A 15,619-nucleotide genomic window follows, 5' to 3' on the forward strand; every position below is an offset into this window, starting at 1 on the left:
ACGATCAAGTTCTTCCACGCTATTCAAGTTGACCTGCAGCATCCACGGGGAGCCAAATTTGGGAAAAAAAAAACTCAAAACAAAGGCTCCATATGTTGCGCTGTTTAGGGTCGCTTTGATCAATCAGTCCCGGGCATTCGTACCAACAGTAACAATATTCTGTCTGATCCACGACGAGATGCATTACAAGTGGCATCGCAAGTAAGGCTACCTTTGTGGGGTTGGGAGACATACCTTGTAAACGCAAGGCCACCTCTATAGCCTCGTTGGTGTACCTGTTAGCACGCCTGATTTATAAAGGCTTGTGGCGGGCCGGCTTACAGCGTATCAAGTTCGTGAAGAAGCTAACCTGTGTAGTAGACTGCGAAACTACGTAGACAGGAAGGGAGAATTAAAAGGCATTGCATGTATCAATGAATTATGTTCAACTATCTCCACAGCTTACTGCATAGACTGCAAAGAGTAATGCCAGTACGCGTGACGATCTGACTTGAAGTGGTATATCTCCCAAACGCCTTGTTCTTGTCCCAACGCCAAACAGCCATTTCATCCCATCTTGGCTAAGCAGTTACACACTTACTCCAACATCTTGACTGCGTATTTATCGCTTCGCCTTCACGTTGAATGGGCTATCTTCTGCAGCCTTGAACGCGTCAAATGCGAATAGACTGATGAAGTACAGGGCTACAAATCTAATAACCAAATCGGTCAGGCCGCCGTTGCCCATCAACATGCGTTGTAAACCTGCGAATGAACTGTCTCCGACCGGGCGACTAGGTTCTTCGGCTGACCCGAGCGTGCGCCCTTTGGACTGGAAGGCAGTGGAGGCGGCGCCCGGACCAGATGTGTCGCTGGCAGCTTTGCGCACGGCGGCAGTAAGGGCAGAGGGGTTTGCGCCGCGGATGGTCTCAACTACCGAGTTGGACTTGATTACCAAGAAAGTCGGCATGCTGTGAATAGCGCATGTTAGCATTCCATATCTTGAACGTGCTTGTGTTGTTGATTGGGATTTGGAGTCCCGTCAATTAGAAAAAACGTACGCGTTGACGCCATATTTTCTCGCAACCTCTTGCTGGCTATCTACGTCTACCTTGACAAACTGCATTCTTCCCGGCTTTGTCTCCTTCTCTGCCAGGTTCTGGAAGACGGGTGCAATGGCTTTACATGGCCCGCACCAGTCCGCGTAAAAGTCTACAATGGTGTATGTAGATTGCGAGAGAAGCTGGGAGAAGTGCGACGACGAGGTAACGGCGATGATTTTGCCCGGCATGGCGACTGTTTTCGCGTAGATTCCTGGGTTTTAGACAAGGTATGGAGTAACGCCCCAGGTCGTACTGGGTTGGTTCAGTTGATAGATGGTGGAGTGGATATGATTTGCGGGGAGGACAGCTTGCGACTGGGATGCGCCACTGGGAGCTTGGGTGGGTCGTGCACTGATCACTAACATAAGTGTCGCGCCCCGCATTACGTACTTCCTGTATTCATTCGTTAGGCCAAAGCCTTGCCATGACCTTTAGCAGTAGGACATGTAGTAGGATGAAGAAATTTATAATTGATAGGATTGCATGACTGAAATTCTGCAGTCTTCTACTTACTACTTACTGAGACTCACTCTCTAGCCATAACTAGTCATGATAGACTACGTTATTGTCTCCACAGGCGATACATGTAGTTAGTAACAGTCCAACTCTTACACTTATATCTCGCTCCCCCAAATCTTTACATATATTCTATATGATCGTAGCGATCATTACTCCACTTCTTGGATAACTTCCCCTCGCAGCATGCTCAATCATCCATCAGATCCTCAGGAGCTGGCGTAGCAGCCTCAGTGAGGACTTTGGCCTCTTTGAATGGACTAGATCTGCTCCTTGACTTCCTCGGAAAATACTCTGGTTCGGCTTCGCTACTGCTCTCAATCTCTTTAGCGGGGCGTCTCTTTGCTTTCGGTTTCTTGGCTTTAGGTTTTGTCACGGGTGATGGTGAGATTGTCTCTTGCAAATCATCACTCGGATCCCCGAGCGGGCCTTCTGACTCTTCCGAACTGACAGTAAGCTCCGGCTTGACTTTGGTCTTCTTGCTACGAGACGTCTTCGACTTTGGCTTTGCCTTCGTCTTCGGTGGCACGATCTGAGGTTCTGGCGGCTCCACGACCTCGCCCGTCTCGAACGTTTTCAATACCACTTCCTTGAGCTCTTCGGGGATATTATCGATTCCATAAAAAAAACCCTTTTCGTAACACATCTGTGCGCTTGCCAAGTCGTATTCAGACATGCACTTCTGCGGGATGTTTAGCACGAGACCTTTTCCTGAAGGGAGGAAACAACTTACCCAGTGCTTGTAGTACGTTGAGGTATGTTCACCGTCAAAATTGACCAAGATACCAAGTCTCAGGTGACCCTTGGTGATCTTAATGTTATCCGATACGCAGTCGCCTCCACGGCAAGCTGCAGCGCGAGTGGCGACGTCAGCTTTGTAGCCCTCTGCGTCCGTATACTCTTTCGCGTACTTGCGCGAGGTTTTCGCCAAGTCCTCACGAATATCCTTGAACCCCTTATCTACGGGCATACCCTCCTCGAATGCTAGTCTCACCTGCTCTTGGCTTTCAGGGCTGAGTCGATCATAGCCAGGTGCTTTAGTTGGGTCGTTCTCGGTAGTCTCCTTCAATCCCGCGATTTGATGCTTCGTTGCACATCCCCTAGATTTGTCTTAGCATTTATTTGTGTTTGTGGAGATGCAGGATAATGTTTACTTACCAATGACGCCAGGCCATGTACCATCGGCTTTGCACGCCATCATTGAACAGTGTATGCGTGCCGATACGCAGTTCACCTTTGACAATTTTTGATTTGTTCCGCTTACAGGCTGCTTGCTGACAGATTGCTGAGTTGTTATCTGCATGTTCTAGATGGCTTTAGCAAAAGATCAAGCAAACGAGCCTTCACATACCTAGGCGCCACTTGGGGCCCTCGTCGTCCATTGTGTTTCGCAGGTGCGTGGAGTATGAATCAGTAGTAAAGGGTGAGAGGGGTGACAGGGTATTGAAAGAAGAACGTAGGTGAGTTGATGATATGTGAGGCGACTGGCTTGTTTTCAGTACGCACGTGCAGCTCGATGGGGAAGAGGAAGGCACGATACCACCAAACCATAGTCACATGTCAAACTTCCTATGAGTACGAGATGAGTGACTTTCAGCCGTAAGAGGAAACTGGCTAATGAGAATGTAATTTAGTGAAGCGCTTTTGAGCGCAGTTGTATGTGGATGATGCCTAGTTTTCAGGGAGTTTTTACATGTCCATAACCAGTGAAAGGGTAGAAAGTCTAGCCCATTAACTGTGAGCAGTGAGTTGTGATAGCAAACACAATTCTCATACATAGACTCGCAATTCCCATGTAACGTTCTTCTTACTCTTCTCAAATCCTTCTGAATAATCCCAATGCCAGAACCACCAACAAACCTCACTTCTTTCGCGCCCGAGGAATACAGCGCTGGCTGGACCCACGAACAACTCGCCGCAAGATACATCGACCTCCGCGCTGGACACCTCGCTCTTCGCAATCTCTCCGATGGTGCCGCCGCTGCTCGCCCCTTTGAGCGCGAACGCACCATTCACAACCTACAAAATGCGCGTCTCCGGCTAGAGAACGAAAAGCAGCAACTATGTGCTCAGATACGACAAATTGAGAGGGCAAACCAGACGAATCGAAATATCAACCGTGACTTACGGGAGCAGTACATGGAAACGCAGGAAACTCTCAACATGGTTTTGCAAGCGCAGTTTCAAGTAGATCAAGAGGCGCGAGAGCAGCACGCGAAGATCGAAAGGCTTGAGGAGGAGAATAAGAGCCTTCATTGGCAGGTTCAGATGTTGGTTAAGTCAAGGGATGAGAATGAAGAAAGTCTAGCTGGCTCGCGGAATAAGGGGGGGAAATTGCGGCCAGGAGTGGATGAGATGGGAAAGAAGGCCCAAAACACAGGCGATCGGGTTGATGAAGTCACAGCTGAACAAGAGAAGATGACGAAGGCTAAGTTATCTGGGCAACAATCGTACTGGGACGACAACCATGACGACGACTATAATGATGACCATTTTGACATCTAGCACGAAGATTGTGCATGCTGGAGAAGGTCGAATAGGATGCGAGAAAACCTGGTGAGCCCAAGATTGTCAAACAAGACAGTCGAATGCCACATCATAGAGAGATTAGCGGCGAGCAGAAATTCAAGACTATGTACAAGCATACACTGAATATGTCAACACACAGGGAAGACATCATTAATATCTATACGACGGCTTCGAGCTTGTCGAACCCGTTGAACTTGAACCACTGGAGGGCGGTCGGTCCCCACTGATTTCAGCCTTGTCCTTCTTCCCAAGAACGACACGTTCACACCAGGAGCACCAGCTCCTGAGTTCTCCCTTGACTTCGCGCTCAAGGTATTGTATTGACTTTTCCTTTTCATCTTCATAGAGCTTCACGCACTCCCCAATACGAACCTGCTTTTTGTGCTTCATTTTCAGCACCCCGCCAATTCCTTCAATCTCTTGAGTGAGGTAAGACGTTCCCCGCCAGCGGTCAGGTGACTCTGAGGAAGGGGTGTGCGACCTCTCGATAGTGTCCAAGAGGTCTTGCTCGCAGGTCTCGTGTTCAACGACTCGTGCACCTAGACAAGCGCAGCCTCGCCCGCATTCGACACCTTCATTACCTTCGCCGGCTCCGGTGCCGACTCCACCCAGATAGTGGCTATATCGCGTGCGCCAGCTCCACCCACGAACATACATGGTATCTGCGTTTCGTAGGTCCTTGCCACACGGTGCGCAAAACCACACCACATCATCGCAATTGCAAGGAGTACGCTCAAATGCCGGCGCGGTGAATGCCCGCGGCTGACTACTTTCAAAAAGCACGGGGCGCTGGTCGGGCGACCCAGGTGGCGAGGAGTCGGATGACGAGCGTCTTTTCTGGACAGCCATGAGCATGGGCAACGGCGCCTTGGTGCACGTACGGCAGAGCCGACGATGTCGAGCCCGAAGTGCAGGTGTTGGCGGTGGCTTCATCGTGCAATTCTGAGACAATCATCAGTCCCGACTTCGTCCTTTACACATTCAGACGTCATACCCGGCAAACAATAGTCCCACAGCGCTGGCACTCTCCTACCATGTCGCGAGCACATATCCCGACACGACCGGTAGTCAGCCTTGATTCCATTGCCATGCCATATCGACCTCCTTGGAATGACGACGACCCTGGGTTTTCGCCAGGCTCGGCATCTTCGTTGACGCAATGCAGCGTATGCTTGACAAGTTGGCTACGATATTCAAGCAGATTTGCACGAAACTGCCTACATGTGCGTGAAAGATCATGAAGCGTGTTGAGGTCGAGCTGGGCGGCGAGTTGGCTTACTATTCTGTGTGGTTAACATGGTTAGCATGCATCATGGCGTGGAGTCGAGTCCATGCTATGGCTAAGGCTCACGGATAGCAGCTCAGGGCAGCGCTGAATCCATTCTTGTTTGGGTTCGGCCTCTCGTCTGCCACGCTCACTCGCTGCCCACTCTCTGCCGTCGATTCGCTTAGAGAGTGGTGCAATGGCTTGACGTTCAACAAGCCAGACGCGTGAGGGGATTGTAATGAGGGCGCTTCATCGTCTTCTAAATCAACCAGGACAACCATCGTTGGCAGCTAAAGGGACAGCGCGCAGCATCCAAATCACGCAAGGCTAGAAAATGTAAAAATGGAGAGTTTCGTCGGCAAGAGAGCGATGTCGCTCTCGTGACGACGTGATGGCACGCTTGACCGTGTTAGTGGGGCGCTTGGCATCTCCGGCTTCCTTCCGTCATCTACTTTACGCGTCTTCCTGACTCCTGGTCACGTGGATCAAGCATTCAAGGCAATCGGAATTCTATCACAAGAATACAAAACAGACCTGCCGGATGGAGTAACATGTCACAGTGTGTGGATTCTGGACCAAGATACCGACGAATCCTCCTCACGTCAGATTGACTGCAGCTTAGCCTAAGCGACCACAAGGCCGAACAGTAGGCTGGTTCCTAGTCGCCGATACACTCTTTGCTAGATACAACATCGGTACCAAGCCTTCTGGAAGGAGGGCTTTAAATTCTTACTACTAAGCGCATGTGATGTGTGTGCCGGCCACATGAAAATCAGCATGCATGCCACCCTTGCAGATTGCGTTGTATGCAACCGACGCATTCTACTTCGTATCTAGCAGTCGATGTCTTAGTTTGTTGTCGAACATAATGGACATCTCTCGTTGAGAGATACTGAGCCTATGAGCAAGCATGGAGGTAGAAGCTAAATCACCTAGGAAATCTAAGCAAAGCGATGAAACCACTTGTTTTTCGTAGTCAGAGTCAAGGCCAGAGTCTTGACATGCGAACCAAACGGCGACATTTCTTATAGGTGAGCTTGTCTCAGTTTTGTGGAGATTTTCGCCCACAAAGACTGTGGCCTAGTTTAGACTTGGTTGTGGGTCGGCACGTAATTGTACATCTATCTAGCCGGTACAGGGTACACCTGCATATCACCCATACCACGATTATTAACCGGTACATGGCCGTAAGCTGACAATGGGAGAATTTATCACACCCCGCCTGGGAAAATCGGGTTTTTTCGCATCCCTCGAGTCTTCAGATGTTAGCCACGTTCGGCTCTCCGCGACGGGGGCCGATGAGGGGCTTGCAGCAGCCACCGATACCCGCGGGACCACATGTTGACCAAGTAACCCCAGACCCGAGCCTCATTCTCCACATGTTGACCCCATCTAACCACTTGGGTTGTTTGGCTATATTGGCCCCTCCTTTGCCCGGCTTCCATACGCCTTGTGTGCGAACGCCCCGGACACTAGTGCTATAATCCTGGTTCTTACATGCTCCTCAAGCATGGCTTCAGCGGCAATCGTATACAGATCTGGTATTCAGTGCGGGGGATAAGAGTTTTTGTTTAAAAAGAGTTCAGGTCCCGGCCGGGCTCATGTTCTTTCACATATAGTCCTCCTTATCGCAACTGTACAGATCATTACTCTGCCCACATTGATTTCATTTCAGCATCCTTTAGAGAAAACGTCAACTCAACAGTAGTCTATACTAATACCAGTCAAGACCATGGCTAGTTTCATAATTCGAGATGTTCGTATATTTACTGGCGAAGAGGCAATCGAAGAAGGATACGTACATATTCAGGATGGCAAGATCAAATCAGTGGGACCCACCAGCAGCCTCCCACAAGAATCAATAAAGACATATTCAAAACCAGGACATACTCTGCTCCCTGGTCTGATCGACTGCCATATCCATGCCGATAGAGCCGACCCCGTAGCTCTACCACAATCCCTACGATTCGGCGTCACCACTGTGTGCGAAATGCACAACGAGCTCGAAAACGTCCTGAAACTCCGCAAGCAAACCCTCGAACCGGATACAGCATCCTACAAAACTGCGGGTCAAGCCGCAACAATCGAAAACGGCTGGCCCATCCCTGTCATCACCGCGCACGACAAAAGCGAGGAAACCGCCGCCGCAATCGCACGCTGGCCAAAACTCACCGACCACGCAAGCGTAATCAACTACCTCGACTGGACTAGCAAGGAAATGCAACCGGATTACATTAAACTAATGCACGAAAGCGGCACAGTCATGGGCCAAAACTACGCCTACCCCTCCCTCTCACTCCAACGCACCATCGTCACCGAAGCCCACGCCCGTGGCTATCTAACCGTCGCCCACGCAACCTGTCTAAAAGATACGCTCGATGTACTCACCGCAGGCGTAAACGGGCTCACTCACACCTTCTGCGACCAGCCCCCTACCCAGGAACTCATCGATGCATACAAAAAGAACAACGCGTGGGTTAACCCAACACTAGCGACAATGGGAAGCTTGACAGCCGAAGGCGTGGATCTGCAACATAGATTCGCGCATGATCCGCGGGTTAAAGGGTTGATTGGCGAGGATCGTGTGGGGAATATGTGTCGGTGTATGGGGTTTGCAGATAAGGGCAAGGTGGAGTTTGCGTATCAGGGGGTTAAGGCGTTGAAGGATGCGGGGATTGATATTTTATGGTGAGCAGTAATCCAATTCTTTTTTGCTAAAACTCGAGGACACAACTAACGGTGAATAGTGGAAGCGACGCTGCTGGGCCTGCAGTTGGAACGGCGTTTGGCCTGACTATGCACCAAGAGCTTCATTTGTTCGTGCACAAGATAGGTATGACTCCCATGGAAGCACTGCGCTCGGCTACGAGCTTGGTTGCGAAGCGCTTCAAGTTTGAAGACCGAGGGAGGTTGGCGGAGGGATTGAATGCGGATATGTTGCTTGTCGAGGGAAATCCGCTCGAGGACATTGATGCGACGTTGAATATTCGGGGTGTGTGGCGTGAGGGGAAAGTGTGTAGTGTGTATGCTGAGAAGTTGGAGTAGCTACTGGAAGAAATATTAGAAGAGAGAGAGAGCAGTAGAAGAGAAAATGCGAGCAAAGATCAATGTTCGTCAAACTAAGCCATCTTTTGTGATTTATAAATTTTAGCACTACTAAGCAACCAAGCACTCAACATGTCGACACCAGAAGTCTCATGCTACTTCTCCTTTTGATGTACTCTTGAAACGCGTTTAAAGGGTTAATTCTAGTATGTACATTCCAAGCTTTTGTGAGAACGTAGAGAGATTGTTGTGTTTTATCATCGTGATAGGATACAATAATGAGGCTCATTCTGATTTTACAATACGTCTGTATATAGTGGTATTGTCGCGGCATTGTGATTTCTATGCAGAGCGTGGCGTTAAGTTTGGTGGGGTGCACATCTCACTGCGGGGCACGTTTCTGCAGGGTAGAGGATCAGGAGGTAAATACAAAGCAGCACCAATGAACCATGGGTCCATTGTCGCATCGGGATGAGATATGGACTTCCATTCTGCAAGCAAATATGATCAGCTAGCTTTACTTCCAGTATGCATAGGATTAACAGTGTTAGAGGCAACCGCCACTACTAACTAGTTCGGGTTTGACCTTAACAGAGTTAAGCTTCTCTTGTCATCTCAAGCCCCAGACCGTTGTAAACGTCACCGACACCACATGTGATGATGTACCAAAGCTTCCGGGCCATCAATACTTGTGAATCGCTCTTTCGTCTGGTCGCTACTGTGTATGTTTCTTTCTGGTACAGACCAAAGTTTTATTCTAGTACCTGTAAGGTGTCACGATATCCCACCTTCTTTTTCCTTCTTAGATCATGTGAATGCTTGCCGTGTGCACTAAGTTCAGCTGTCCCTGCAGGTCTGCATACTTGATGAATCGTACCGGAGTGTACCCGCGGTCTGAACATCTTCATCAAACCCTTTGTCAATGACTGTTCTTTTACTCGACATATATTGGGAAAGTAACTGACTTTTTTGCTCGTTTTCCGCTTACTTTCCGCACATTTCTTCCTTGACCTGCACTAGGAAATTTGACACAGCGGTGACTGGCGTTTGAAATTCGAAAGTGAACGTGGCGGCCACTAGTCCTAATGCAGCCCGCCGTCGCCACCCCCGTCTTACAGCTACGTCGTAAAATCGCTCATCCGAAAACAGTCGCACGGGGAAAAATGTCAGCTTTATTAGCATGGTTTGAAAGATAACATGGTTTGAAAGATAACAGTCGGAATCAAACCTGGCAAATAAAAATGTAACTAGTATAAATTCAATTCTCCAGCGAAATCTAGTTTCTCTCACATTCTCCCCATATTGACGGTGTAGGAAATGGAGCCAGCAATGCAGGCTGCTAATGCCCCGCAATATGCAAAGCCCAACGAGAACATGGGCATTGGTGGTGTGGTGTCGCTTCGCTCAAGATCAAAGTCCCGAGAACGAAAAGGCTCCTTCGACCTCGATAAGTTGGGGGAGATTGAGGACGCAAAGGACGAAGATGCAGGTCTGAGAAACCATAACGATTTTAAGCGAAAGCAGGTTAGACTGCTCTTATTTTCTCATGTTGATTTTAGCTAATGATATGCAGAACTTTAGCCTGGCGCAGGTGTTCATTTTGGCCTACCAGTCTATCGGAACGATCTATGGTGACATTGGTACCTCTCCACTTTATGTATATTCGTCGACATTTACCGCGCCTCCGGATCGACCAGATCTACTTGGCGCCCTCTCACTAATCATCTGGGCTATCACCTTGATGGTGACAGTGAAGTATATATTGATCATTTTGCGCGCCGACAATGACGGCGAGGGCGGTACATTCAGTACCTACTCCTTACTCTCCCGTTATGTAAGTGTGTTTATTAGTGTTTTTCGATGAAACTCCTAATCAAATTAGGCGCATATAGCGAATCGTGACCCACGCGAAGCTACAATGATTCGTCAGTTTCCGTCCCCTCGGGTCTTCTCTAGCTAATAGGGCTGTAGGAATGGAACGATATCTGACGCAGGATCTCAACCGGTCCACCAAGACTATTCGCTCGACCATTGAGAAAACAAAGTTCTTCCGAGGTCTGCTGAAGACGATCGGAGTACTAAGCGTTTCTATGGTCATGGCGGACGGTGTCCTGACTCCTGCCCAGTCCGTACTAGGCGCTGTACAAGGTCTCAATGTTGTCAAGTCTGACATGTCCAAGTCCACTGTTGTTGGCGTAACTTGTGCCATTCTGGTTTTACTCTTCTTACTGCAGCCACTAGGCATTTCAAAGATAACTATTGTCTTCTCCCCTGTAGTTATAATCTGGCTTGCTTTGAATGCTGGGTTCGGAATCTACAACTTGGCCCGGTAAGTCCAGACACATTGATGAACTCGTCTTTTGAACAGCCTGCTGACTTTGTAGGTACGATCATGCTATTCTGGAGGCATTCAATCCGTACTATGCGTTCGACTACCTGAAACGCAACAAATACAACGGATGGCACAGTCTTGGTGGTATCCTTCTTGCTTTTACAGGTGTCGAAGCATTGTTCGCGGATATTGGTGCCTTTAGCCGGCAGGCAGTGCAAATCAGCTGGCTTGGATATGCCTACCCTTGCCTTCTCCTTGCCTACACGGGCCAAGCAGCCTATATCAGCATCCACCCAGAAGCTTATTCCAATCCGTTTTACAACTGCGCACCAAAAGGCTGGTTGATTCCCTCTCTAGTCATCGCCATTGCAGCAGCAATTGTTGCATCGCAGGCGATGATTACTGCGACCTTTCAGGTTTGTACACATTTGATGTTTTCACATTAGGTTCTAACATGTATCAGCTCCTTACGCAAATCATGAAGCTCTCATACTTCCCTCAGATCCGTGTAATTCATACCTCGCCTACGTACCACGGTCAGCTCTATGTGCCAGCGGCTAATTGGCTCCTCATGATTGGAACTGTCATCGTCGCTGCCGTCTACAACAACACGACTTCCCTTGGTAATGCCTATGGCGTTTGCGTCATGTTCGTCACATTCTTCGACACGTGCATGGTAACGCTCGTCGCGATTCTTATATGGCGTATCAAACCATATTTCGTCCTCATCCCATGGCTAACAGTGGCGTGCTTGGATGGCGCTTTTCTTTCCTCCGCGCTCATCAAAGTTCCCGATGGTGCTTGGTTCACCATCTTGCTCGCCACACTGCTTGCCTGTATATTTATTCTCTGGAGATTTGGGAAAGAGCAACAATGGTTCGTCGAGGCGGAGGATCGATTTCCCACCACGCATTTCGTCCGAACATGCGAAGATGGACGTATTCACCTCACTGAGAAGTTTGGTGGTAAGACAATCAGCTCCATCGAAGGATTCGGCATCTTTTTTGACAAGGCTGGCGAGACTACACCAATTGTCTTCAGTCAGTTCGTTCGCAAACTAGTTACGATGCCAGAAGTCATCGTCTTTTTTCACCTCCGTCCTCTCGAAGTACCATCTGTAGCCCATGAGGATCGTTACCATGTCTCCCGACTCGCTATCCCTAATTGTTATCGTCTCGTCGTCCGCCACGGTTACATGGATGAAGTCATTACTCCCGACCTTGGATCGTTAGTCTACGAAAAAGTTCATAATTACATACTAGCCCACGCCTTAGATCGCGAAGGAGAGGAGAGAGGTGCGCCAAAAACCACGGGTAACGACCTTGGCAATGGGAACGGTCTGAATAAACCTAATCACAAAGTTCCAATCACTGAAACGAAAGAATCCATCACGACTTCATCCCGCCCAAGCGCTCGGCAGGCGCCTATGCCGACTTTCAGTGCATCAAGCACTACAGCTAGACTTACGGCCCTCGAGCGCGCTTTTAACCATGAGATTCTGTACATCATTGGCAAGGAGCAGATGAAGATTAAGAGCAGTACCAACTTCATCCGCAAGATTTTGCTGTATATCTTCTTGTTTATTCGAGATAACACTAGAAACAAGATTGCTTCCTTGGACGTTGACCGCGACCGCATTATCGAGGTCGGTTTTGTTAAGAATATATGAATGTCACCGAGCTTTGTCTCTCATTTCCAAAGACCCAGAAAGTTAGCGAAGCGCCAGGCATTAGGCATAGAAGTAAGCTTCAAGAAGCATCGTTTCGCTGCTGGCCTCTATGTAGCATATGCATTTTCGCCTTTTGATAATAAAATTGATAATCTTCATCTGGCCCGACCTGACACCCCACATTTCGCTCCCAATTACAGGCTAGCACCACCTCTTGAACGGTTGGCATGGCTTTGCTGCCATCGGCGTGGTGAGAAAAATGCTTAGCAACGAAGCTTGGGTATGGCGGGTGACAACCGAAAAGCAAAATTGTAACATTAGATAGAAGGCTCCCCTCCGTTACCAAGTACTATTTGAGTCTCGCCCTCTCCCCGAATCGCTGAACCCACATGCGCGAGATTTTGTGTAAAGTTTTTATCAGTTATCATATTTTTAATTCGAGTAATTCTCAACATTTAAGGGACTCTGACACTTCAAGAAGAATGGCGAGCGGAGAACTGACTTGACTAATTCGCAATCGACATTGCTTTGGCTTTGCTCTTTCTCTACAAAATATCCGTAACTACTAGCCAAGAACCTTCTGGCATGAGTTGCAAGTAACTCTCTAGTTATCTCGCAATATGTACGCCAAAATTACACTGCATTAGTTGCTGCGCTGCTAATTTTACAATTAGGATGCTCAGGTTTGTCCCCAAGATATGATTTCTTTCCCAGATACGATTTGTCTATCGCCAAGGATAGTACGAACGCCAAGGACAACGTTGTCATTTCGCGATGCGGCCAAGACAGCACGGCTCCGCCTCACCTGGTCACGCCGGTCTCTACCTTAAAGGCACGTGAAGCGGAAGAGGTTTGCCCCACTATTGCCTTGTTTTTATGCCTTGTTTTCAAGCACTACTTCTTCCCAGACCAGGACCACACTTGAATCAGATTTGACCCTCATCAACAACGACTTTGAACACACATATTGCTTTCTTTTGACCCAACGTCAAGCTTCCGACGTCACCCCACCTTCTGCCTCACCAATCCCGCCACATCAACTCTACTGCCAATTGCGGCCGAACTGGGAGGAGAAGCCAGTTCCACCACCCAACACTGAGCTCCATGTATTCCACGCTTTACGATTATCTTACCTTTGTCCACGGCTTAGACTGTCGGACAAAAGCTCGCAGACGCGAATATTAGTATGTCATCATTGTGTGAATCCAAAATGATTTTCGCTGAGTCGCCTTTGCAGGCTACATAGCACAAGAGCTGCAACACTATATTGGTTTGCATAGTTAGTTTTTCTGGTTGACTGTGACTGTTTATTGTGGTGCCACCGTTTCGCAGCAGCACCATCCCGCTATGGGTACTGAACCAGCACCAACTGCCAATGCTGCCTCGAGCCATTCACCATCGACAACAGATCGTTCCTCTGAAGCAACCAGGAAGAAAAGCATTGGCGCCCAAGCGGGTAATAATGCCAAGTCGAGTCGTCCTCCACTGCCACGGCAAAAGTCAACTATCAAGGCAGCCGATGTGCGCGCAAGATTTCGGGAAGATATATATGGCCACCATGAGCATACCATTCATAGTTACAGCAATCGTGGAAAGTCTTTCAAGATGACCCGCCATCTCAAAGAGCAGCAGATACGGCACGTGGCATCAAAGTGGTTCAAGAGGCTGCGAAAAGAGACGGCAGATCCTGCTGTTGCGCAAAACATGTCCGATCCCGCTCAAGTCCTCTCCCGTAAATACGGCAAATGCGGTGATGTACTCGGATGGGGTGCCTTTGGTACAGTCCGTGTTTCCTACAAAATCGACGAGAAGAATCCGAGTAGCAAGCAAGCCTTTGCAGTAAAAGAGCATAAGCAGCTCGAAGGAGAATCGGATGAAAGGTACCACAGGCGCGTAATTTCAGAAGTCAACATCTCATCTTCGCTGCATCACCAAAACATTCTTGCTACTTTGGATCTTCTGCAGGACGACAAGGGCGTGGAATGCCAGATTATGGAGTACTTTCCTGGGGAGGAATTGCACTCAGTTATCCTGCATGCCGGTGAACTAGAAGAAACAGAATCTGATTGCTTCTTTAAGCAGTTGATACAAGGAATAGTGTATATGCACGAGATGGGCGTGGCGCATCGCGACCTCAAGCCCGAAAACGTCCTTCTTACTACAAGTGGATTAGTCAAGATCATCGACTTTGGGAATGCCGAATGTTTCCGTGCAGCCTGGGAGACAGAAGCACGCATGAGTTCTGGAATCTGTGGCTCTTTGCCGTATATCGCTCCAGAAGAATTTACACTCAAGGAATTCGACCCCCGCCCCCTAGATGTATGGGCTTGCGGTATGATCTACATGGCCATGCGAACTGGCGAGAATCCGTGGCGCGCTGCACGGCCGGATGAGGATGAAAAATATAAGGAATACGTCGAAAAACGCAAGACGGAAGCTGGCTACGAGCCTATTGAATGTCTGAGACGTGTAAGTTCCCAAGGAGTTTCAACATATCGCTCGCTGACTTCAATTTAGCGCCAATGCCGGAATGTCGTTTACTCTATCCTCGAACCTAGTCCCATGCGCCGTTTGACAGCTCACCAAGTTCGATCGTCTGAATGGGTTAAGCAGATTCCGCTTTGCTGTCCAGACACGACAAACGACTAAATGTCGACGCAGCTGACTTGTTTCTGGCGCTTTCACTCTTTTATTCGTTTTTTTTTTCTTCTATTCGAATTATGCAAACCAAATTGAAGCAATGCTTAAAATTTTCTGTTAGTCATCATCGAGGGTAGCATCAATAGCAATTATCTTACCCATAGACAATGATTTGCTAATTAAGCTGAGGCCACTGTTTCACAACACTCTACCAAACACAAACAGAAGAAATTGCGTACAAGTCATCAAAGAAAAACTTGCTAATAATCGTTGATAATGGGGAATTGATTCAAAGTGAATCTAGAGCTCAGAGAAACATAACAAATGTTCTGCTAAATGTAGAATTCAGTGCGCGAATGCTTTACTCTGTGTATACCTCGAGTTTAACCTTTCCAGCAGTTGGTCCCAAATACTTACTACTTGGCAGTTTTGCCTCAGCAATTCTCCATCCCACTAGTAATCTAACAGTCATCGACGCATACCTTCTTTATTGTGAGCGCATCCAAGGAGTCAGGTCTCAACATGTGTCTAACACGACA

At 48.4% G+C, this 15,619-nt stretch overlaps 7 protein-coding genes across 7 annotated transcripts; 4 read left to right on the forward strand and 3 right to left on the reverse strand.

The window, feature by feature from the left end:
- Positions 1-352: 352 nt before the first annotated feature.
- Positions 353-1,371, reverse strand: PSV08DRAFT_359556 (thioredoxin-like protein). The gene is made up of 2 exons (XM_014224875.1): positions 1,041-1,371; positions 353-950 (listed from the first exon to the last, which is right to left on the reverse strand). Exons 1-2 carry the CDS (start codon positions 1,268-1,270, stop codon positions 602-604), a joined length of 579 nt encoding a protein of 192 aa, XP_014080350.1. The 5' UTR covers positions 1,271-1,371; the 3' UTR covers positions 353-601.
- A 417-nt stretch (positions 1,372-1,788) lies between these two features.
- PSV08DRAFT_244333 (uncharacterized protein) lies at positions 1,789-2,980 on the reverse strand (the record flags this gene model as incomplete). The annotated part of the gene is made up of 4 exons (XM_014224876.2): positions 1,789-2,280; positions 2,332-2,698; positions 2,757-2,904; positions 2,950-2,980. 4 exons carry the CDS (start codon positions 2,978-2,980, stop codon positions 1,789-1,791), a joined length of 1,038 nt encoding a protein of 345 aa, XP_014080351.2.
- A 457-nt stretch (positions 2,981-3,437) lies between these two features.
- On the forward strand, positions 3,438-4,103 carry PSV08DRAFT_348090 (uncharacterized protein; the record flags this gene model as incomplete). Its single annotated transcript, XM_014224877.1, has 1 exon — positions 3,438-4,103. The coding sequence occupies one exon, from the start codon at positions 3,438-3,440 to the stop codon at positions 4,101-4,103; it is 666 nt and encodes a 221-aa protein (XP_014080352.1).
- Positions 4,104-4,115: 12 nt separating this feature from the next.
- Positions 4,116-5,675, reverse strand: PSV08DRAFT_359557 (uncharacterized protein; the record flags this gene model as incomplete). Its single annotated transcript, XM_014224878.1, has 3 exons — positions 4,116-5,069; positions 5,122-5,410; positions 5,479-5,675. The coding sequence occupies 3 exons, from the start codon at positions 5,673-5,675 to the stop codon at positions 4,278-4,280; spliced, it is 1,278 nt and encodes a 425-aa protein (XP_014080353.1). The 3' UTR covers positions 4,116-4,277.
- A 1,334-nt stretch (positions 5,676-7,009) lies between these two features.
- PSV08DRAFT_217039 (uncharacterized protein) lies at positions 7,010-8,531 on the forward strand. The gene is made up of 2 exons (XM_014224879.2): positions 7,010-8,082; positions 8,142-8,531. Exons 1-2 carry the CDS (start codon positions 7,127-7,129, stop codon positions 8,437-8,439), a joined length of 1,254 nt encoding a protein of 417 aa, XP_014080354.1. The 5' UTR covers positions 7,010-7,126; the 3' UTR covers positions 8,440-8,531.
- Positions 8,532-9,730: 1,199 nt separating this feature from the next.
- PSV08DRAFT_196310 (potassium transporter-domain-containing protein) lies at positions 9,731-12,597 on the forward strand. The gene is made up of 6 exons (XM_014224880.2): positions 9,731-9,963; positions 10,013-10,273; positions 10,322-10,364; positions 10,411-10,768; positions 10,824-11,187; positions 11,235-12,597. Exons 1-6 carry the CDS (start codon positions 9,757-9,759, stop codon positions 12,438-12,440), a joined length of 2,439 nt encoding a protein of 812 aa, XP_014080355.1. The 5' UTR covers positions 9,731-9,756; the 3' UTR covers positions 12,441-12,597.
- Positions 12,598-13,787: 1,190 nt separating this feature from the next.
- Positions 13,788-15,208, forward strand: PSV08DRAFT_217043 (kinase domain-containing protein; the record flags this gene model as incomplete). The annotated part of the gene is made up of 2 exons (XM_014224881.2): positions 13,788-14,909; positions 14,958-15,208. The coding sequence occupies 2 exons, from the start codon at positions 13,788-13,790 to the stop codon at positions 15,087-15,089; spliced, it is 1,254 nt and encodes a 417-aa protein (XP_014080356.2). The 3' UTR covers positions 15,090-15,208.
- Between the last annotated feature and the right edge of the window lie 411 nt (positions 15,209-15,619).

The sequence above is a fragment of the Bipolaris maydis genome, assembly GCF_028858645.1.
Source record: "Bipolaris maydis strain C4 unplaced genomic scaffold PSV08scaffold_2, whole genome shotgun sequence".
Taxonomy (NCBI): domain Eukaryota; kingdom Fungi; phylum Ascomycota; class Dothideomycetes; order Pleosporales; family Pleosporaceae; genus Bipolaris; species Bipolaris maydis.

Excerpts from the sequence above, each read along its gene's own strand:
- PSV08DRAFT_359556 (XM_014224875.1), bottom strand. The coding sequence starts at position 1,270 with ATGCCGGGCAAAATCATCGCCGTTACCTCGTCGTCGCACTTCTCCCAG. Across the intron at positions 951-1,040 it reads AGAAAATATGGCGTCAACGC|CATGCCGACTTTCTTGGTAA; the intron begins GTACGTTTTTTC and ends CGCTATTCACAG.
- PSV08DRAFT_217039 (XM_014224879.2), top strand. The coding sequence starts at position 7,127 with ATGGCTAGTTTCATAATTCGAGATGTTCGTATATTTACTGGCGAAGAG. Across the intron at positions 8,083-8,141 it reads GCGGGGATTGATATTTTATG|TGGAAGCGACGCTGCTGGGC; the intron begins GTGAGCAGTAAT and ends AACGGTGAATAG.
- PSV08DRAFT_196310 (XM_014224880.2), top strand. The coding sequence starts at position 9,757 with ATGGAGCCAGCAATGCAGGCTGCTAATGCCCCGCAATATGCAAAGCCC. Across the intron at positions 9,964-10,012 it reads ACGATTTTAAGCGAAAGCAG|AACTTTAGCCTGGCGCAGGT; the intron begins GTTAGACTGCTC and ends AATGATATGCAG. Across the intron at positions 10,274-10,321 it reads ACTCCTTACTCTCCCGTTAT|GCGCATATAGCGAATCGTGA; the intron begins GTAAGTGTGTTT and ends TAATCAAATTAG.